Raw genomic sequence first — 24,070 nt, 5'->3', positions numbered from 1 at the left:
GTTGGCGTCGGTTTGCGTTGATGTGATTTAAAAAGTACATTTTGGGGGTCCGCGGTGGTGTAGCGGTCTAAGCATCGGCTTTGTGTCGATGCAGTTGCCCACTGGGGACCGGGGTTCGCGCCTCGGTTTCGTCAGATCCGACTATGGCCGGACTCGATGAAGCGGCAATCATTGGCAACGCTGTCTTCAGGAGGCGGGCGGAGTCGGCTTGTGTTCGTCACCTGAATGCGTCTCTGGGTGTGTCGGAAAAAGCAGGGGTTCGGCCTGGAGTCGCCTTGTCACGAAAGTGGGGAGGCGACTCCTTCCAGACTGCCGGCCGGAGAGATGCAGTTGGTGAACGCGTGCAGTGCGGGGGTGGGTGTTTGAATTAAAATAGGGAGCGATTGGCCACTAAATTGGGAGAAAAAAGGGAAAAATCAGAAATACATTTTTTAAAAAAGTACATTTTGGGGCGTCTGGGTGGCGTAGCGTTCTATTCCGTTGCCTACCAACATGGGGATCGCCGGTTCGAATCCCCGCGTTACCTCCGGCTTGGTCGGGCGTCCCTACAGACACAATTGGCCGTGTCTGCGGGTGGGAAGCCGGATGTGGGTATGTGTTCTGGTCGCTGCACTAGCGCCTCCTTCGGTCAGTCGGGGTGCCTGTCCGGGGGGGAGGGGATAGCGTGATCCTCCCACGCACTACGTCCTCCTGGTGAAACTCCTCACTGTCAGGTGAAAAGAAGCGGCTGGCAACTCCATGTATCAGAGGAGGCATGTGGTAGTCTGCAGCCCTCCCCGGATCGGCAGAGGGGGTGGAGCAGCGACCGGGGTGGCTCGGAAGAGTGGGGTAATTGACACAACTGGGGAGAAAAAGGGGAAATGGGAAAAAAGTACCTTCTATTCTGTGGCTAACGAGACATCGAACTGTGACAAGGTCAAGGCACTCTAGTGGAAGGACACACTCGGAACAGTGATTTGGGTTTGTTGAGGATTTAAGATTTGTTTTCACATCAGTTCATTTAGAAGCCCGTTACTACATCGGTCCCGATTCCAAGTCCTTCACAACCCCTCACATCATACAACTCGAGACGACCCTTGTAGTCAAACAGCATCCTGTCAAATAGGGATGTACTGATAACGATACTGGTGTCAGATATCGAGCTGATACCAGCCTAAAATGGAGGTATCAGTATTAGAGGTTTTACCCGAGACTAAAATCCGATACCAAAAGCCACGAGTGGCGTGTCATGAATAAAAGCTAAGTGACTTACTGCAGGGTGTCCGAGTGGCGTGGCCATCTTTTCCTTTGCCTAGCAACACAGGGATTGGCAGTTTGAATCCCCGCTGTTGCTTCCGGCTTGGTCGGGTGTCCCTACAGACAGAATTGGCCGTGTCTGTGGGTGGGAAGCTGGATGTGGGTATGTGGTCGCAGCCCTAGCGCCTCCTCCGGTTGGTCAGGGCGCCTGTTCAGGGGGGGGGGACTGGGTGGAATAACGTGATCCTCCCATGCGCTGCATCCTCCTGGTGAAACTCCTCACTGTCAGGTGAAAAGAAGCAGCTGGAGACTCCACATGTATCTCAGGAAGCATGGGGTAGTCCGCGGCCCTCCCTGGATCGGCAGCGACCGGTACGGCTCGGAAGAGTGGGGTAATTGGCCGGATACAATTGGGGAGAAAAAGGGGCAAAAAAGAAAGAAAATCCCCGTGCCAGGTCAAAAGAAATCGCGGGGTGATTCCGCCGGCCACGCAGCGTGTCCCCGGCCACCACCTCCGGGCCCCCAGGAGCCCATACAGGACCCCTAGATTAGCCTGGACAAAAGACACCACAACACCACACACAGTACGATCACAGCAAGTTGAATCTGTTCATCTGGACACAGCGTTTATGTGTGAGAAACGCTTCATCACTCATCAAAGTGACCTCTTCCGTCTCAACTGCATAACGACCCCAACCAACGGCCGGTTCATATGCAAATCACCCTGACCACTAACTAAGAGTTCAAATCACCATGTGTACTATTCACAGAGCATGAGGGAATAGTTGCAATCACAGCATTGTGAGATGGCGATAGTTGTACTCTTACGCTCCCGCCTCGGTTCAGGGATGGTCGTTCCCGCCTCACATAGATGGCCTCTTTGACTCCTCGTTCAAACCGGTGTTCCTCCCCATCAAGGATGTGGACATTTTTCATAGAAAATATGAAAAATGGTGACCTGTAATCCCAGTATTGTTTGTTGTTTGCTTGTTTTTCACCAATTAAAAAAAAACAACTGCCTCCACAGTTATGTCATCTGGACCGACCCCCTTCCAGTCTTCATCCTCTTCATAGCTGCCCTCACTTCCTCCTTGCTAATCCCCCTCACTTTCTGATTCACTGTCCCCACATCATCAAACCTTCTCTCTCTCTCATTTTCTTCATTCATCAGCCCCTCAAAGTACTCCTTCCACCTTCTCAACACACTCTCCCCGCTTGTCAGCACATTTCCATCTCTATACTCCATCACCTTAACCTGCTGCACATCCTTCCCAGTTCGGCCCCTGTCTAGCCAGTCGATACAAGGCCTTTTCTCCTTCCTTAGTGTCCAACCTCTCATACAACCCACCATAAGCCTTTGCCCCCTCTCCCTATGCATCTCCTTGTACTCCTGTCTACTTTCATCTCTCTGACTATCCCACTTCTTCTTTGCCAACCTCTTCCTCTGTATACTTTGCTGTACTTCCTCGTCCCACCATCAAGTCTCCTCTCTTCCTTCCTCTGTCAAGATGACATACCAAGTACCTTCCTAGCTGTCTCCCTCACTATTTCTGCAGCGGTTGCCCAGCCATCCAGCACTTCAGTAACACCCAGTGCCTGTCTTACCTTGTCCCTGAACTCCACACATTTTTCCTTTCTTCAACTTCCACCATTTGATCCTTGGCTCTGCCTTCACTCTCTTCCTCTTCTTGATCTCCAAAGTCATCATACAGACCACCATCCGATGCTGCCTAGCTACGTTCTCCCGTCACCATCTTGCAGTCTCCAATCCCTTTCAGATAGCACCTTCTACATAATATATGGTCCACCTGTGTGCACTTTCCTCCACTCTTATACGTCACCCTGTGTTCTCAAAGCTCGACTTGACTCTTCTTGAAATATGTATACACCACAGCCGTTTCCATCTTTTTTTTTTGCAAAATCCACCATCTGTCCTTCCACATTTCTCTCCTTGACACCATACCTGCCCATCACCTCCTTTTCACCTCCTGTTCCCTTCACCAACAAGCCCAATGAAGTTCGCTCACTACTCTCTCCTCCGTGGTTACACTCACCACTTCATCCAGCTCGCACCAGAATTCTTCTTTCTCTTCCATCTCACACTCAACTTGCGGGGCATATCCGCTGATAACACTTCATCACCACACCTTTGATTTCCACCTTCAAACTCATCACCCTGTCCAACACACTCTTGACATACTCTTACTGCAGAATTAGCCCCCTGAGTTAATGTGGTCGGTGAGGTGTGGTACGTCCTGAGATTTAATTTTAACCCAGGCGTCGTCCACAAACCTGAACCAATGGATTCCGTTTCTCCCAATAAACGTTGTCCAGGTGAGCTGATTCAACTTTCTGAGAATTCCTTCCCTGGATTATTGAGCATGCATCAAGACGTTATGGTGCGAAGATGGTGACAATGGATTATGAAAAATACTCCAATCACAGCTGAAATATTTGACTTACCCTGTGGTGCGAGAACACGCTTGTCTACAATGTCATTTTGGGTGTGTTTCAGAATTAGTTGATGGGGTTTCTCATTCTTTGATTGCGACCCGTAAGCTTTACCCTCGATTACAGTCGCACCCGGCAGCCTGGAGTCCACGCAAGTCGGTGTTCATTTTAATGTTCTGAATCTGTCCCTCCATCGCATACTATAGCCTCTTCTGTCTTGCAACCGGATGATATTGAGGATAGATTATTCCAAAATGCATCACGTATTTTCTCTGGGAATGATTTCTTCCTTCGTTTTATGGGGTTTTCCAGCTACTTCCTGGATGGTTCTGAAAAGCCTGATAGGCATAGCAACAGTAACTAATGAGGGGGGACTATGCGAAAGGTCAGTTGTATGGAACTGTCATTCTACATTTGCTCGTTTCTGTAAAGGCTGCGTCCATGCCAGATAGAGCTGTGTCAAGGGCAGCTGACCTATGACTTCTTTTTAGAAACGTGTAACGTGGCCATTTGCAGAAGTGTGAATATTTTAGAGGCTTAAAAAAGATGACACGCATTTGCACTTGTGTGCAAATACATAGGTCTCTGCAGTGTGCGGGGGACACATCAGGACCATTCGTCACCATGCTGCCCTGGTTGGAGATGTAAGCAGTTCAGACAGTATTTACAAGCTCAGAGATGATCATTACTGTGTACAAATGTCCAGCTCTGTTGCAGCATGCCATTATAGAATATCCAAAGCTAGAGAAGCACTCAAAGAGCACTAGTTTGTTACGACAAAATAGCAAAAGATTTCAGTGAAAAATCTCATAAATGCAATTTCTGATATAAAGTAACGTCAGCTAATATTCTTATATTGTTATTGTCTTTAAAAGCAGTAAAATATGAATATTCAGCAGATAGGTATGATAATACATGTTTAACAGACAATTAATGGTACCTCAGTTAAGTCAGAATAAACACATCGTGTCGAGAAAATGTCAGATCACTAAAACTCTTGAAAACACTTCAGGGTGGATCTCACCCTACTGACTCACTTTTCACATTTTAGGAAGAGTACTTGTTTAAATTGGGCGTTTTTTTGTATTGCATAACGCTTAAAGACTTTAGGACGTTGTGTGAGACAGTGCTGTGAGATCCCCCAGCACTTCAAACTGGACTCTAAAACTCCCAAAGAACTGTTTTGGTTCTGGGACAGAACAGAGTCTCTATGGAATAAGAGAGTTTACTCGTTAAGGGTCTTTAATTTTAGTTTACGTGTTTATTGTCTTAGTCATCATCAATATGGACCAGCTATTACACCAGTTGAGAGGGAACGACCATCCCTGAACCGGGGGGGGGGGGGGGGCTAAGAGTAAATCTGTCGCCATCTTAGGGCCCTGACACACCAGGCCAATGTCGGGCCGTCGGTGAGAATGTTCCCCCAGCCCACAGCAGTGCAACACAAAGACAAAAACACATATCCAAACTTCAAAAAAACCCACAAAACATAAATGTCCAACATATCAACAACAACAAAAAAACGCCAGGGTGACTGTCGGAACTGCATAGCCTGCCCCGCTTCCGCGTTCTGTCAGACCACCCTCAGTGTTTCCTCCTTGGGCGCAGGGTCGTGGTCCCTGGGCCCACCGGACACAGCAGACCAAGCTCTCCCAGCTGATCCAATTCCAGCTCTCCCAGCCAGACACCCCTGACCTCCCCGCACTCCACACAACGACACCAAAAACACAGTCAACGCTAGGCGAGGCCGCTGCCAGACGTCCCTCGTTGTTATCTGAACTGCCGGTCTGCATGGGCTAGCAGTTAGCTTAGCCTGCCCCGCTTCCACGTCCTGTCAGACCGCCCTCGGTGTTGCCTCTTCGGGCACAGATCCGGTCAGGGCCGTGGTCCCTGGGCCCACAGGACGCGGCAGACCAAGCTCCCCCCAACCAATCCAGTGCCAGCTCTCCCAGCCATCAGACGAAGACAAACTTAGCTATGTCACACATGCAAATTAAAGTCTGATAGTTCATAACTGATCAGACAGACACTTTGGGTTTTTGTTTTTTTTTTGCTTTGGAGAATTTCTAAAGCATGGAGTTTCTTCTTTAAATTTATTTCTGATTTTTCCCTTTTTTCTCCCAATTTAGTGGCCAATCGATCCCTATTTTAATTCAAACACCCACCCTCGTACTGCATGCGTTCGCCAACTGCATCTCTCCGGCCGGCAGTCTGGGAGGAGTCGCCTCCCCACTTTCGTGACAAGGCGACTCCAAGCCAAACCGCTGTTTTTTCCGACACACACAGAGACGCATTCACGTGACGAACACAAGCCGACTCCGCCCCCCTCCCGAAGACAGGGTTGCCAATGATTGCTGCTTCATGGAGTCCGGCCATAGTCGGATCTGACGAGACCGGGGTGCGAACCCCGGTCCCCAGTGGGCAACTGCATCGACACAAAGCAGATACTTAGACCGCTACACCACCGCGGACTAAAGCATGGAGTTTAACAGATGTAAATAAGGTTCAGATTGAAAAAGGATGATGAGAAAATACATTTTATGTCATGTGACCTTTGACTGTTTGTACCTGTAATATGTGATAGTGTTATACCTCCACCTTTCGCTACCGAGATTGCATATATACCTTCCATCCTTTAATCGGTAGTCTCCTCTGTGAAGTGTATTCACTGTGATAACCAGCTCATTTTGAAGCCCAGTGGCTCTGGTCACTTCAGATCAAAACTATCGGGGACACGTCGGTGTTTGCCGGCATAGTTATGGCGCGTTAATGAGCGCGCGTTTTCTCTGAAGCGATGTGGCCGCCGGTCGCTGAATTCGCTCACCCTGTTAATTAACAATCAGTGACATGAAATACAGATGAATAATAAGGCCCATATTCTCCACGGAGCGAACGACCATTACGCAAGAAAAACTGTTTCCCACAGATGTTGGCTGTGCCCCAATTAGAAGGACGTGTCCTGTGCAGGAAGTTTCCTATGTGGGTCAGAACGCTACGGCGGATGAAATGGGACAGCCTGTGAAGGATGCACGAGTCCATGAGATTCCCTGCTTATATCCTCGCGAGACCAACAGGTGAATCAAAAAAAGGGAAAAAAAACCTGACAGATAGAGAAGATGAAGAGGAATCTTAGAGCAATATATACTTGGGTAACATTTTGAAGATTGACGAAGCTTTCTGAAATTCATCTTCAGCAGGCAGCTCGTCAGCACCGACAGAGTTTTTATAGGATGTTATTTGCAGGTGGACGACATGGCAAACTAAGTTATAACGAATCTTCTGCAGTTTTAAGTTCTCACTTTTGACAGCTTTACAGGAAATCTTACTTGGTGATGAAACCTGAGTGTTCAATGACATGTCACTTGATAACTATCAAACACTATAATTCAAATTTGTATCTTAACACTTAACGCAGCAATCCAGTCCTTGTATAATCAGATTGAGAGCTGTGTCCGTATTCTCGGCACAAAGTCAAACACGTTTTCGGCGGGTTGTCTCGTACTCCACCAAGGTTGTCCCTTGTCCCCGATTCTGTTTGTGATATTCATGGACAGGATCTCAAGGCGCAACCAAGGTGAGGAGTGTGTCCGTTTTGGGAACCTGAGAATTGCATCTCTGCTTTTTGCAGATGATGTGTTTTTGTTGGCCTCATCACAACACAACCTCCAGCGTGCACTGGGGCAGTTTGCAGCTGAGTGTGAAGGGCCAGGATGAGAGTCGGCACCCCCCAAGTCTGAGGCCATGGTTCTCTACCAGAAAGTGGTGGATTGCTCCCTCCGGGTTGGGGAGGAGTTGTTGCCTCAAGCGAAGGAGTTCAAGTATCTCGGGGTCTTGTTCACGAGTGAGGGTAGGATGGAGCGGGAGATTGACAGGCGGATTGGTGCAGCATCGGCAGTAATGTGGATGTTGTACCGGACTATTGTGGTGAAGTGAAGAAGGAGCTGAGCCGGAAGGCAAAGCTCTCAATTTACCAGTCAATCTTCGCAACCAGGTGCTGTTCGCAACCGTGACCCTACTTGAGCTGCTGATATTTAGACACGAAAGGGAGCTCTCAGAAACGTATCCAAATTTGTGGACTGCTCTCAGAATGTGTCTTACCCTTCTAGTGACTGTAGCCGAAGCACAGAGGAGCTTCTCAAAGCTGAAATCCTCAACTCTTACCCGAGATCCACCATGTCACAGGAAAGCCTTAGTGGTATTGCTGTCATCAGTATCTGCCATGCAATTGCTGGGCAGATCTCTTATGATGATGTAATTGATAACTTTGCATCAAGGAAGGCAAGAATGGTTAAACGGAAGTTATGCAATTTAGTTTGTGTTTTTCTTGTTTGAATAATCAGGTTCTCTTCTTTGTGTGTTACTCCATGTGTATTTGTGTGATGTAGGACTTAGCCATCCATCCATTATCCAAACCGCTTATTCTGCTCTCAGAGTCACAGGGATGCTGGAGCCTATCCCAGCAGTCATTGGGCAGCAGGTGGGGAGACACCCTGGACAGGCGGCCAGGCCATCACAGGGCCGACACACACACACACATTCACACCCAGGGACAATTTAGTACGGCTGATTCACCCGACCTACATGTCTTTGGACTGTGGGAGGGAACCGGAGCACCCGGAGGAAACCCACGCAGACACGGGGAGAACATGCAAACTCCACACAGAGGACGACCCGGGACAAACCCCAAGGTTGGACTACCCTGGGGCTCGAACCCAGGACCTTCTCGCTGTGAGGCAACCACGCTAACCACTGCGCCACCATGCCGCACTAATAGGATTTGTGCAGTTTGGTTTTATTCGCTTTTTTTTTTGCTAGCAATAGGCTAATAGTGTCATACTAAATTGTCCCAAGGTGTGAATGTGTGTGTCGGGTGGGGGTGGGGGGCTGTGATGGCCTGGTGGCCTGTCCAGGGTGTCTCCCCACTTGCCGCCTAATGACTGCTGGGATAGGCTCCAGCATCCCCGTGACCCTGAGAGCAGGATAAGCGGTTTGGATAATGGATGGATGGATGAATGGGGATATATATATATATGCATTTGTTAAAAGTGCTTCATGGACAAACATTCTAAAATTAAAATGTAAAAACTTGTTACGATTTGATTCCATCCCACTCACCTGAACCAAGTGAATATCAACAGTGCTGGTTTTGAAGGCCGTCATGGTAGCTTCCAAATTTTGCAGAGTGCCCTGTGAAAACATTAAATCTTTACGTTACTCCTTGTATGGCATTATACTACTTATTGATTGCAGTGTGTAGCATACATAGGCTTTTATGATGCCCTTCCTGTCAATTTCATACACTATCAAAAACCTGGACTCAGAATTAAAAGGTTATGAATAAAAAGTTAGCCGCTAAGCTAACTTTGAATGTTTACTGGGCTTGCTACTGGTTCTGTGTGTTGCTGTGGTTACAGCGTATGGATTTAGAACGGTGATTAAACTTAAACTGAACTACGTGGGTATCTTAGGGTTTTAAGACACATCCTCCAGCCAATCAGTGACCAGTATTCTCCGTTACCATAGTATAAATACAAGAAACTAGCAACACACATACAAGTATAAACTTGTATAAAACATGTGTGTTGCTGTGTTTTGTTTTGTTTTGTTTTGTTTTTGGTTCATTGTGCGCCGGTTGTCTCGGCAGACGTCCTCTGCCACGTTCTTGGTCAAAAAAAGCACCAGCAGATGTTGGCCAGTCGGCCGAGGCATCTACTATAAGTGGTTGTGTGAAAGTATATTGTGAGTGTATTATCACCAGTGACCTCCAGTCCACAGCAGAGCCCAGCCAGCTGTTCTTTTTACTGCACCTTCATTTTACTTTTAACTTCTCTCTCTCTCGCTCTCTCTCTCGCTCTCTCTCTCTCTCTCTCTCTCTCTTGCTCTCTCACCCTCCCTCTCTCTCTCTCGCTCTCTCTCGCTCTCTCGCTCTCTCTCGCTCTCCCTCTCTCTCTCTCGCTCTCTCGCTCTCTCTCTCTCTCGCTCTCTCTCTCTCTCTCACTCGAGCGGAAGTGCGAGTGAGCGAACGGAGTAACAGCGTTTTACTTCGGTGTGAGGGAAATTCTATGCTTTCTCTTTCTGTTCTGTGTTTTTGTGTGTGTTTATTTTCGTGTTTATTTTGTTGTTGTTAGGTTGTGGTGGTTAAGTTTTGGGTTTAGTTTGGTAGTGCGGTTGGCAGCCAGGTGTTATGCTTGTTGTCAGTAGCTGTGCAGAGCTGGAGAAGCTGACATGCGGCTGTTGGTTGGAGGAGGCCAAAGTGGGAAAAGTTGTCGAAAGTGGCATAGTGATTCTTTCGCCCCTGTGCTTCTGTTAGTGAACCTAGCAAAGAAGATAACGATTTTAAATGCACCTCTGTTTATTAAAAATGAAGTGTGGCCATGGAGCTGTCACGCTTCAGGCAGCTGGTGCCTCCCATTAAATTGGTGCTGCTGGGGTCCAAGTCGCCAAAGCCAAAGCACGTTGTGTGTCACAGAAGACGGGTCTTTACGATTCCCAAAGATAGCACAGGTAATTTGAACTGGACTTTCACTTTCAAAGTTGACGGTTTTAGTTGCAATGTGTTCGCGACTTCCGAAACAATGAAATGCTTCGGTTGCGGGGCAGAAGGACTTTTGGTTCGGTCTTGCCCTGCGGCCGTAAAGCAAGCCAGCTTGAGCCCGCCTGAAGCACCGCGGCCTGCAGCCGAGTCTTACTCGCCCGGTGTGCAGCAGTCTGCGGGGAAAGTAGAGGAGACCAAGGTTGTGGAACAGGATCAAGCTAAGAGTGGAAGTGAAGTCGATAAGATAGAAGTCGATAGATCAGAGAGAAATCAGAACAATGTAAGCTGACAGAGGAGAAGAAATGTAACAAAACAAAAAAAGCTGCAGTCAGAGTTTGGAAAGTGTGGTAAGTGATGAACTGATAGATGAAAACATGTCTACAGAGGAGAATGGTCTGACAAATCTAGGAAAAGGAAAATGTCTGACGAAGAACAGGGTGGTGCTGAGGAAGAAAGTGTCGGAAGATTCATCTGATGGGGAATTGAGCGGGCACCGTCACAAGAGGATGAAACCATTTTTTATCCTCTTGAGGAAAAAAAATTAATGGAAACTAAAGGGCAAAGGGCAGTTAAAACTGAAAAGTTTCTCCTTGATTTGAGATCTTTTGTTGGGTCTTTGGCACGGCTGAGGAAGGAAGAGGGGGCTTTTAGTGACCAAGAGATTTACCGGCTCTAGAAAATGACGACAAATGTCAAAGTACAACTAATTGATGATGATCAAGACAAAAGTGAATGTATCAGTGAAATCACCTGGTGTGGAGTCCGACTGGAATGAAAACCTGCACACGCATGGCTTTCCATGGCACATGGTTAGCCACGCCTGATCTAGAGCCTCATCCTGCTTCATCTGCCAAACTTAAGCGGTTAATTGAACATGTACTGCTACACCCAATGTGACTCTTGTCCTTTATATTTTCCATTATGTCGACAAGTGCTTGACTTGAAAAGGCTTTGTCAGTTCCTGACCTCGGGCTGAGTCCAACAGCTAGTTGATGCCCCTCGCAGAGTGCTATCTTTTCACTGTACTGCCACACCCAATGTGACTCTTGTCCTATATTGGGTTTTTACAGCCAGCTAAACTCTCCCTTGCATTATATCCTCCAAGGAACAGACCAGTGTTGTATATGGACGGGATTTAATAACAAGGAAGTGTGAAGATATTGCCACTCAAAGGGGTAGAAACTAGTGATGACTAATGATGGAGCATGAATTTTGCTGTGTTGCCACACCATTTTCTTGTTGTCACAGGAAAAGGAAGTAGCTGAAACTGTGCTTAATTATGCCACTAGAAGGCAAAAGACTCAAGATAATGGAACTATGCCCCTAGTGGCAGGGAGGCTCTAAAAATAAAGGAAACCATTCCATTACAGAACCCCATGACCTAAAAGATGTTTGGAGAGGTTTTAACAGGAATGGGAGGCAGTACACCTGGAGTCACTCCAAGGACAATTTGTTATCATTGGCCAGACCTGGTAGTTTTTTATTTTTTTTAAGCATCATTTTGGTATTGTTAAAAGATGTCGAATAACTCGTTTTGGCTTTTCTGACCATTGTCTTTTTCAGTGCTCCTTTTACATTCAAAATGTTAGGGTACAAAGCGCATATTGGCATTTTAATACTGGCCTTTTACATGATAAATCCTTCAGGGAGGCTTTTGAATTTTTAAGGGCTTTACATGTAGAAAAAGTAAATCTACTTTTTCTTCAGTGCAGCAATGGTGGGATATAGGAAAGAGCAAAATAAAACAATTATGTCAGTGGTATACTCGCAATGTCACCAAACATTACCAGGGCTGTTGAAGAGCTAGAGGTTGAAGTAGTAGCATTACAGAGTTTAGCGGATTCTACAGGAAATCAAGGGTATATTGAAGCCCTTAAAGCTAAAAAGGCTGCCTTAGCCAACCTGTTGGGCACTACAGCACAGGGAGTCATGAATGTGTCTCAAATGGATGCCCCATCACAGTTTTGTTTTGTTTTTTTTAGTTTGGAGCGGAAAAATGGTCAGAGGAAGATCATTCATTCTTTACGCTCCGAGGATGGAACCACGATAATGGAAACCCCTGAGATCCGCAGATATGCCACCTCCTTCTGCGACGAACTCTCTTTAAAAGTGAATATGTGGAGGATTCAGAGTTTGTTAGATCTTTTTATGCTGGGCTACCTCAGGTGGATGCTGATATTGATGCGTTGCTGGGTGCAGAACTGTCTCTGAATGAACTGTATACTGCTCTCATGAGTCTGGGAAATGGAAAGGCACCTGGCATTGATGGACTGCCCGTTGAATTTTATAAGTCTTTTTGGTCCGTGATCAGTAAAGATCTGATGGAGGTGCTTCAGGACAGTTTGTGCAAAGGACAAACTACCTCTGAGCTGTAGAAGGGCAGTTATCACTCTGCTGCCGAAAAAGGGAGATCTACAGGATCTGAGGAACTGGAGACCTGTATCTCTGCTGTGTGGGGAGTATAAAATCCTCTCTAAAGTTTTAACCTCTAGACTTAGAGAGGTGATGAGTAAGGTCATTCATGTTGACCAGAGTTGATGTGTGTCCGGCAGGTTAATAAGGGATAATATCATTCTAATGGAAATCTCTGGCTCAATGGGTATAGCTACTGGTCTCATTTCCATCGACCAGGAAAAGGCTTTTGACCGGGTTGAACACCAGCATTTGTGGCAGACGCTAAATGCTTTTGGGTGCAGCCCAGGTTTCATAGCCAAGATCCAGGTACTGTACTGTGATATTGTGAGTATACTAAAAATTAATGGTGGTTTGGCTGCACCTTTTAATGTACAGAGGGGAGTACGCCAGGGATGCTCTATTTCTGGGAGGCTGTAGTCCCTTTCCATCGAGCCTTTTCTTCACAAACTCAGAAAATAACTTTTACGGGTTTTTTTTCTTCCCCATGTTGTTTCAGCATACGCAGATGATGTTATGGTAATGATTAACAAACAGAGATATTAACATCTTGGAGGGAATGTAGATCTTTTTAATAATATTTCGTCTGCTATGGTGAACTGGAAAAAAAAGTGAAGCTATGGTGGTTGGGAAAAGGCCACTAGACAATTTAGCTCTTCTAGGAGGGTTAACTTGGAAAAAAAGGAGGGATAAAGTAGTTGGGAATATTTTTAGGTGAAGAATCTGTGCTACAAAAGAACTGGGGGGAATGCTTTAGAAAAAATAGAGGGCAGGCTTAAAAAATGGAAATGGCTCTTGGCAAGCATGTCTAAGAGAGGGGGAGGACGCTTGTAATCAACAATCTAGTGTCCTCTTCATTATGGCACAGATCAGTTTGTGTTGATCTCCCGTCAAACATACTTTCATGAATTCAAGCTGTTTTAGTTGATTTCTTTTGGGATAAATTGCATGGGATTTCCCAGGCTGTTCTTTTTCTCCCAAAGGAGGAAAGAGGACAAGGACTTCTGGATTCAGGGAGGACAAGGACTTGTACATTTGGCCAGTAGAGGTGCTGCTTTCCACCTTCAGTTTATGCAGAGGCTGCTTTATGGCCCAAAAGACTTGGTGTGGAGACCACTGGCATGCACAGTTTTGCAGAATTTTGGTGGTCTGGGACTGCATGACTCACTGTTCCTCATGGGTCTAAAGACGCTGAATTTCCAAACCTTGCCGCCTTTCTACCGCGGAATTTGCACAGTGTGGAAAATGATGGTGAAAGAGAGAAAAGTGACTCCATATAGTGGTTGTTAGGGGAGCCTGTGGTGCATGGAGGACGGTTAGACACCCCCTGCTGGGCAAGATCAGCAGTTACAGAAGTGTTTTGCAGAGCAGAGATTCTAACCCTTGGATCGATAGTGAACACCGCTGGACCTGACTTGGACAAGGCATCTGCTCTAGCAGCTGGTCTGGGAGTGCAATCTGTGAGGATCATCAGCAAGCTGCTTGAACACTGGAAACGCTGTCCGACGAGACCTGAAGGCCTCCTGTTGAGGCAGAATACAGCAATGGTTGGATCGTGCTTCACATAGATGATCCTTGCTGAGGTATTCGTCCCAGTTTTGATGACTGTTTGGATTTTTTTTTTATTATTATTGTTTTGGGGGTTTTTTTAGATGAGAAAAGAAGTACTCTTCTAAATTTGGAAGAGGTAAAAGACAAAATAATATAAGGAATGATGGTTAAGTGTCTAAACAAGGGTAAGCTAAACAATTGTGTTGGCACACCTTGGCGAAGTCATCTGGGGTTGGGGAGAGGATGTCAAACCTGCTTGGAGGGGTTTATACAAACCACCATTAACACAAAATGTAGACGACTTATAGTGGAGAATTGTACATGGCATAGTAGCACTTAATGCTTTTCTTTCCATTATTAGTCCAGGTGTGAGTGATAAATGTCTTTTTGGTCCTTACAAAGAAACTGTTTTCCACTGTTGCTTACAGTGTGTGCGCCTGGTACCACTGTCCATGTTGGAGGGTTTACTCGGGAAGGTAGGGGAGGTTTTCTCCAGGCACGTGTTCATTCTGGGGTTTAAATATAAACAAAATGAAAAAGAATAATGTCGCCTAACGAACTTTATCTTGGGACAAGCAAAAAGGGCTGTTTCTGTAAGCAGAAAGAGGAAGACGGACGACTCGGTAGACACTGGTGTAAAATTGCTGTTGACTAGGACGGTGAAAGCCGGGATGATAATTGATTTTAATCATTGCAGAGAAATGAAAGATAACGAGCAGTTCGGTGTTATCTGGGGCTCGTGGGGATGTGTTGTGCTCGGTAAAAGACAACCGACTTGTTTTTTCTGGAGAGTTGATGTGATTTATTTATTTTTAAGTATTGATTTATTTGCTTGCTTATTGAATATGGTTGTATTTTTTTTAAATAAAACTTAGAAATCAACTCTCTCTCTCTCCTCTCTCTCTCTCCTCTCTCTCTCCTCTCTCTCTCTTCTCACTTTCTCGCTCTCTCTCTCTCTCCTCTCTCTCTCTCTCTCTCTCTCTCCTCTCTCTCTCCTCTCGCTCTCCCCTCTCTCTCTCTCTCCCCCCCTCTCTCCTCTCTCTCTCTCCTTTCTCTCTCTCCTTTCTCTCTCTCGCTCTCTCTCTCCTCTCTCTCTCTCTCTCCTCTCTCTCTCCTCTCTCCTCTCTCTCTCTCCTCTCTCCTCTCTCTCTGTCACCTCTCTCTCTCTCCCCTCTCTCTCGCTCTCTCTCTCTCTCTGTCTCTCTCTCCCCTCTCTCTCTCTCCCCTCTCTCTCTGTCTCTCCTCTCTCTCTCTCGCTCTCTCTCTCTCTCACTCTCTGTCTCTCCTCTCTCTCTCTCTGTCTCTCTCTCTCTCTCTCTCTCTCTCTCTCTCTCTCTCTCGCTCTCTCTCTCCTCTCTCTCTCTCCTCTCTCTCTCTCTGTCTCTCTCTCTCTCTCCTCTCTCTCTCTCTCGCTCTCTCTCTCTCTCTCTCTCTCTCTCTCTCTCTCTCTCTCTGAAACAATATGGGCCGACCTCGTACATTTTAAATGAACGAGTGAGTTTGTTATCGTAAAAAAAAGACTCCGTTTGTTTCTTGTTAAATATTAAAGAGCGGTTTTAAATTCTGAACTCTCTATTACTACTTTCTCTTTCACCACTTTTCCTCTCTTCTGTCCTTTAGCCTTTTTCTATCTGCTCCACTCGCCCTTTCACTCCTTGCTTTCTCTTTCCCTCTGTCTCTCTCTCTCCTTTTTCTTCTTTTTCCTCGTCTATTCATCTCTGTTTTTTACTATCTTCATCTATTTTCCTCTCGGTTCCTCTTTTGTTCGGTCCTTCTCTCTCTTTCATTTTCACTGTCTTACATTCTTTTTTCCTGTGACCCTTTCTCTCGTTATCCGCTTTTTATTCTTTTCTCTCGTTCTTTTAATCCATTTTCCTCTTTCTGTCGGTCATTTTCTATCCTTCTCTCGCTTTCACTCCCCTCTCTCCCTTTCTGCCCCTCTTTCCTTCTGTAGGATCGGAGTGAAACATTTATGATTGATTCTTTAAACATATATCCAGAATAAAGATCGCTTGAACTTTCCTTTTAAAGTGGTGCTCCAGAGAAAGAGAGAGAGAGAGAAAGAGAGAGAGAGAGAGAGAGAGAGAGAGAGAGAGAGAGAGAGAGAGAGAGAGAGAGAGAGAGAGAGAGAGAGAGAGAGAGAGAGAGAGTAAAAAAACGAGTGTATAGAATATTAAGTTCAAAAAACTCTCTGCTGGTCAGCAAAAAATGTTGTGTAAGCTGGAAGTTCTGATGTGTGGTTTGGGTTTTACATTTTTGGGCATTTGTCCGTCCGTCTTCGTCCGTCTTATAAGGGGCACAGTTGAATAAACAGTATCTCAGACAACTTGCGGAAGAGATGGTAGACGTCAGAGGCTCACAGCAAGCGCATGGTCCGTGTCCTCAGATTGATGACTTTTGGTTGGGAAGTAGTAGATGTGCAGTGCAGTAGTAGTAACAAAAGTGTATAGTACTATTTGTACCTCACACATATCCAACCAAAATGTTCTGTGTATATATTTATACTGCATACTCACGTATACTGTCCTGCCACTGTACACATACATTTGCACATCTACAGATAGGTTTATACTGTACATATATTTATACTATACAAACATATATACTGTCCTGCCACTGGGCACACACTTGTTCTTTTACGCATTTATATGGTATTTATATACATAGTGACGAGCCAAAACATTATGACCACCTGCCTAAAATGTTGTTGGTCCTCCGTGTGCCACCAAAACTGCACCAACCCCCCCCCAAACATGGACTCTACAAGACCCTGAAGGTTTTCTGTGGTATCTGGCACCAAAACATTAGCAGCAGATCAAGTCCTGTAGGCTGCAAGGTGGAGCCGCCGCGGATCGGACTTGTTGGTTCCGCACATCCCACAGACGCTCGATCAGATTGAGAGCTGGAGAAGTTGGAGGCCAGGGCAGCACCTTGAACACGTCATCACGTTCCTCAAACCATTCCCAAACAATGTGTGCAGTGTGGCAGGGTGCATTATCCTGCTGAAAGAGGCCACTGCCATCAGGGAAGACCATCACCATGAAGGAGTGTACCTGGTCTGCAATGATGTTTACATAGGTGGTATGGGTCCAGTTGACGTCCGCATGACTGGCCGGATCCGGGGTTTCCCAGCAAAGCATTCCCCAGAGCATCATACTCCCTCCACCGGCTTGTCGTCTTCCCACAGGACCTCTTGGTGCCATCACTTACCCAGGCTAACGGTGTGCACGTACACCACCGTCCACGTGATCTAAAAGAAAACGGGATTCATCAGACCGGGCCACCTTCCTCCGTTACTCCAGTTCAGATGCTTGTGTGTCCATTGTAGATGCTTTTTTTTTTTTTCATAAATTTATTTTTAGTTTTCCCCTTATCCCACCCGATTAACCCAGTGACATATAGCCGGAACTCTTGTGGAATAACTCCCCTGGCTCACGTTTCCACAGGAAGGAGATAGTCGTAACACCAGCTTCCTTCAAACTCGTGTCGGCTGCTCTCGCTGTTTTACACGCTGAAGCCTCCTCGCATGGACTGCAAAAGGTTTTGTTCAGGTGTTGGTTAGGCTGTTAAGGTTTTGTTGTGAGAGGCGGACATAGTTGCAAAATGAACTCCCGTTTTTATTCACTTCTTTTGGTAAGACTTTTATGAACGACCTTTTTTCAGTGAGATATTGTCCATCAATTCTTTCTGCTTCAAACTTTATCCATCCATCCATTCATTATCCAAACCGCTTATCCTGTTCAAAAATGAATTAAAACCACGAGCAAAATGTCATGTGCATGTTTCCTGTCACCTTATGTAGGCTGCACCCCTGAGAGTGCTCGCCCCTTTAAAACAAAGAAATCGATGAAGAAAAAAAGGAATGTGTTTGTCACTCAATGCCGCTCTCATGCCACTGCCTTCAAACTCTTTTCCCTCCAGGGACCGGATGCAAAGGATCATGGGACAACATCGCATGTTGGGAGCGGGCCGACGTCGGCGAGACCGTCACCATCCCGTGTCCCCGCGTGCTGCGGACCTTGTTCGGGAGAAACGGTGGGTTCATTTAAAATGACATGGAAGGCTTTGAGTGTCTGCAGGTCGGTTTCAGGCCTAAGAAGTAATGAAATGGTTGTTTTGATGGTTTTTGGGATTTATGTTGTCGTCATATCGACATTAACTTGTTTTATTTCTGTTTGTCAGCGTTAGTTGAGTTCTGCAGCAGAATCAAAATGTTTGATAAGGAATGAAACCCCAAACCTTCCTGCTGCTGCTTACCGCTATGCGGAGCCTGTATACTCAACTGACGCGCTCACCTGTTGGGAAATATGTCTATTCTAGATAAACCCAGCTACTTAACTAAATGTACTACAACAAATAAGTATAAGACGCTAATCTGACCCTTTCCAACAAATTATACCCCCCCGCCCCCATCTCCTAGTTCTAAGAAGTCCTAAAATTGCCCCGACTTGTCCCTTGTACCACCTGTCGACTGAAGGAAACTGTCAGGCTTAAAATCTGGCTTACATATTTTTTTATTTCTTTTTCTTCGTTCATCTTCAGCCGCTTCTCTGGGGTAGGGTCTCAGTGGCAGCAAGTGAAGTAGGGCACTCCAGACGTCCCTCTCCTCAGCAACGCCCTGTATAAATATATATATAATAATACATTTTATTTGTGGGTACCTTTCACTCAAGGACACCTTACAGAACCCAGTAAAAAACAAATGGCACTGTATCAGACTGCATAAATTCAAAACAAAGAAGGGTACACAATAAAAAGTTAATACAACAGATTAGTATAAAATCGTCATCTGCACAAAACTCAGTGAAGCATGGATCAGACCGAATATGCCAGTTTGAAAAGATATGGTATTTAACAGGGAGCCAATGGAGTTACTTAAGAACAGGAGTGATATGATGTATGGAAGGAGTTCTGGTAATGATACGGGCAGCTGAATTCTGGACCAATTGAAGTTTATGAAGACACTTGAGGGGAAGACCAAAGAGGATAGAATTACAGTAGTCAATACGGGTTGTAACCAGGGTGTGAATGAGTATGGCTGTGCTTTTAGGTGTAAGTGACGGGTGAAGACGATTAACATTGCGTAGGTGGAAGTATGCAGACCGAGTAACATTGTTGATGTGCGCTTCAAAAGATAATGTGCTGTCCAGGATGACACCCAGGCTCCTAACCTGAAGCGATGGAGGAACTATAGAATTGTCAATAGTCAGAGAAAAACTATCAGGTTTGGCCAGAGTAGATGTAGTGCCAACTAGGAGGACCTCAGTTTTATCACTATTAAGTTTGAGGAAGTGGTATGAAAACCAGGATTTAATTTCTAGTAAGCAGTCAGAAAGGGAAGTGGGCAGAAGAATGGAGGTAGGCTCGGTGGATTGATAAAGCTGGGTGTCAGCCACGTAGCAGTGAAATTGAATGCCAAAATTCCTGAAAATGTGACCAAGAGGTAGTAGGTAAATAATAAATAGCAGGGGTCCCAATACAGAGCCCTTGGGAACACCGGTAGTAACAGGAAATGACTTTGATCTCAAATTTTTAAGTTGGACAAACTGAGTGCGGCCAGAGAGATATGATCTAAACCAGTCAAGGGGGTGCCAGTTATTCCAATTGAAGCTAATCGTTCTAGGAGGATGTTATGTGGGATGGTATCAAAGGCTACACCCAGATCAAGGAGGGCAAGTATGGTTAAGAGCCCAGAGTCAGCTGCAATCAACAGATGATTAGTGATTTTCACCAAGGCTGTGTCCGTACCGTGCATGGAGCGAAAACCAGACTGGAAGTGAGCATGCACCTGAGATGCGACTATTCTTTCAAGTGATTTAGAAAGAAATTGTAAATTATGTATATACACTACCGTTCAAAAGTTTGGGATCACCCAAACAATTTCGTGTTTTCCATGAAAAGTCACACTTATTCACCACCATATGTTGTGAAATGAATAGAAAATAGAGTCAAGACATTGACAAGGTTAGAAATAATGATTTGTATTTGAAATAAGATTTTTTTTTACATCAAACTTTGCTTTCGTCAAAGAATCCTCCATTTGCAGCAATTACAGCATTGCAGACCTTTGGCATTCTAGCTGTTAATTTGTTGAGGTAATCTGGAGAAATTGCACCCCACGCTTCCAGAAGCAGCTCCCACAAGTTGGATTGGTTGGATGGGCACTTCTTTGAGCAGATTGAGTTTCTGGAGCATCACATTTGTGGGGTCAATTAAACGCTCAAAATGGCCAGAAAAAGAGAACTTTCATCTGAAACTCGACAGTCTATTCTTGTTCTTAGAAATGAAGGCTATTCCATGCGAGAAATTGCTAAGAAATTGAAGATTTCCTACACCGGTGTGTACTACTCCCTTCAGAGGACAGCACAAACAGGCTCTAACAGGTACTATTTAATGAAGATGCCAGTTGGGGACCTGTGAGGCGTCTGTTTCTCAAACTAGAGTCTCTAATGTACTTATCGTCTTGCTCAGTTGTGCAACGCGGCCTCCCACTTCTTTTTCTACTCTGGTTAGAGCCTGTTTGTGCTGTCCTCTGAAGGGAGTAGTACACACCGGTGTAGGAAATCTTCAATTTCTTAGCAATTTCTCGCATGGAATAGCCTTCATTTCTAAGAACAAGAATAGACTGTCGAGTTTCAGATGAAAGTTCTCTTTTTCTGGCCATTTTGAGCGTTTAATTGACCCCACAAATGTGATGCTCCAGAAACTCAATCTGCTCAAAGAAGTGCCCATCCAACCAATCCAACTTGTGGGAGCTGCTTCTGGAAGCGTGGGGTGCAATTTCTCCAGATTACCTCAACAAATTAACAGCTAGAATGCCAAAGGTCTGCAATGCTGTAATTGCTGCAAATGGAGGATTCTTTGACGAAAGCAAAGTTTGATGTAAAAAAAATCTTATTTCAAATACAAATCATTATTTCTAACCTTGTCAATGTCTTGACTCTATTTTCTATTCATTTCACAACATATGGTGGTGAATAAGTGTGACTTTTCATGGAAAACACAAAATTGTTTGGGTGATCCCAAACTTTTGAACGGTAGTGTATATATATAAAACTTTGTTAAAAGAAACACTCAACGGTAGGGAAAGTGCTCAACAAATAAGGAGCAAAATAATCCAGTGAACTGGTGATTGCTTCTGGCATGAAACAGGCTTGTACTGTCTCATAAAGAATTTACTTGACTCACTGGATTTTGTGTGTGTGTGTGTGTAGTTATTATTATAATATATAGTTCCATTCCATTATCCAAACCGCTTATCCTGCTGTCAGGGTCGCGGGGATGCTGGAGCCTATCCCAGCATCATTGTATATTAAATATACATTATCAGGGCTTAATTTGTGCCGGAGCAAGCCGGAGTGCACTCTGGGACCTCCCAGATTTGGACAGGCACCTATTTGATTGGCTCCGCCACCTCTTTCATCAATATAAAAACCTGTAAAAACATTTTCTCTAATATTTAGTGATATCTGTTCTGTCGCTCTGTTATTTTTCATTGACGTTTTTCGTAAATCGCTTGTTTGTCTATGTTTGATGCATTTTAAATCAACTATTTTTTTTAAATAGCGAGAGAGAGAGAGAGAGAGATGTCAATCGCTCAAGTCACGCAGTGCACGCCACATCACAGGAGCTAACATTACCGCGATATTAAGACTCGCAACAACTAGCCGCGTACTCTATCAAAAGCCATTGATTAAAAAATGTCAAAAAGACAAGTCAAATTTGTTTAGTTTTTTCAGACCAGCAGGTCAGCCGAACCCTAAGAAAGCCATGGTAATTTCAGAAGACCAACAGGGAAGGGCACAGCACAGCACAGCAGCAGCTAGCACAAGCATGGCAGCACCTGCTACTAGCACACATGACGAGCAGGAGGAAAAAGAGGAGGATAACGAGGAGAACATAGGATCAGACAGCGATGATGGGTAACACTTTAGTATGGGGAACATAAAAGAACTTAATTACTAGTGAATTAGTAATGATCAAGATGTCACTTTAGTATGGGAAACATATTCTAAGTAACAAAAACTTAATTTAGAGTAATTTAACACTATGAACACTTGTAGTTTTGTGTGTTGTTATGTAAGAACAGACCATATTCATTAAGTGTTAGTAAGGGAGAATAACTCTTCTTGTGGTACTACCACCTTATAAAGGCCATACTAAGCAAAGCATATTGAGATGGTACTACTAATAAGCAATACTTCTGAGGTTATAGAGGGAAAACTCATAGTTAATGGCTTACTGGTTGTATAATAAGGCCATGCAGAATAAGGCATTAATGAGTACATAATAATGACCAATTAAGAGCCAATATATTGCTAATTTGCATGCTAATAAGCACCTAATTAATGGTGACTACGTTCCCCATACTAAAGTGTTACCCGATGATGGTGGAGATGGAGACGACACGAGTGCAGTTGGTGGTGAGACGGGTGTAATTTGGGCAGAAGCTCGGTTCTGCATTAAAAAAAGCTATTATCCATGGCTTACAATGAGCAAGACAGGTAGTTTGGGCTGTGAGATTTGTAAAAAAAAAAAGTCGGGTCATCGGGTCCAGAAAAAACTGCTGGCATGAAACTGGCTAAAGAATGAGTCTCTTGCTCAGTTACAGCCTCTGACACGAACCCCAAAAACAACAAAGGGCTTTAAGGAAAAAGATATGCGAGCATGGAAAGACTAAGGCACATATAGCAGCATTAAATACTCTGGACAAAGCAAAGGAGGACACATTCACAAACGCAGTCATCAATAGCCAGTCCCACCAAGTGCAAACAACTGCAAAGGTCTCTCGTACAGCTTCCAAGGAGGCCAAGCGCCATAGACCAGCTTACAGCTTTGAGCATGAAAGAGACTGTCAGGAACTGAACGGTGTTGACGTGGGGAGGATTCTCCACTCTAACGTAGCGTGTTCCCACATGCAACAGCACATTTCAGCCGGAATGAAAAGAAATAATTCTTGAGAGGATGGTTGATTGTGAACCAAAAATCGGGCTGATACTGGATGAGGCAACGGGCTTAAATAAAAAGAGCTCATGAATTGTGTATTTGAGGCTTCAGTTGCCGTAAATTACAATAGCTGAGAACATATTTATTGATCTTGTCGAGTTAGATGACTTAAGCGCTGACGGCATTGTCCACAGATTATTGGATTCTTTGAGGGGTCCTAATTCAAGCGAGGCATTTCTTCTCAAAAACGCTAATCGGACTTGCATGTGATGGTGCGCCCGTCATGCTTGGACGCAAGAGCGGAGTGGCAGTCAGACTTCAAACCCTTTTCCCAAACCTCGTGATATGGCACTGCTCCGCACATCGGCTCGACCTCGCCGTTGGTGACGTCATGACAGAGATGGGGGCTATTAATCATTTCAAAATCCTCATGGAGAAACTGTATGCAGTGTACAGCACATCCAACAAAATCAGAACGGAGCTCAAAGAATGTGCCCACACTTCAGACATTCAGTTGTGCAGAATCCTGGACAACAGATGGGTAGCGTCCAGTTTTAGAACTGCCGAAGCTGTATGGAGAAATGATCCTGCCCTCTACAGACATTTTACGCAAGCAGCGGAGGCTAACTCACGCGACAGCGCTACCCGTGAAAGCTACAGTGGCCTAGCCAAACGCCTGTCATCTTATGCGTTCGTAAACAACGTAGGACTCATGTGATGCATTACAAGAACTTTCGGAAGTGTCTCTTGAGCTCCAAAAACGAGACCGCACAATCATAATGGCCCATAAAGCTATCTGTCGGGAGGCACTGTCAGAGCGTCCGGGCCGTCGTAGCCAACTGAGCCAGAGGGCGGTCGAAGAGAACTTTTTTCAAGGTGTACCCCTACATACAGGGCGAACAAGCGATAGAACCTTGGACCAGAGGGCGTTTTCGGAAG

At 45.2% G+C, this 24,070-nt stretch overlaps 1 protein-coding gene across 1 annotated transcript in view; it reads left to right on the top strand.

Annotated features, from left to right (window-relative positions):
* Positions 1-24,070, top strand: part of vipr2 (vasoactive intestinal peptide receptor 2) — a 76,781-nt gene that overhangs the window by 7,265 nt on the left and 45,446 nt on the right. The window contains exon 3 of the mRNA XM_056293929.1: positions 18,107-18,220. Within this exon, the coding sequence (XP_056149904.1) occupies positions 18,107-18,220 (114 nt within the window). The remainder of the gene's footprint in view (positions 1-18,106; positions 18,221-24,070) is intronic.

The sequence above is a fragment of the Lampris incognitus genome, chromosome 14, assembly GCF_029633865.1.
Source record: "Lampris incognitus isolate fLamInc1 chromosome 14, fLamInc1.hap2, whole genome shotgun sequence".
In the NCBI taxonomy this organism is placed as follows: Eukaryota; Metazoa; Chordata; class Actinopteri; order Lampriformes; family Lampridae; genus Lampris; species Lampris incognitus.
Note: the sequence above shows the minus strand (reverse complement) of the source record. Positions and strands in the feature narration are given on the sequence as shown.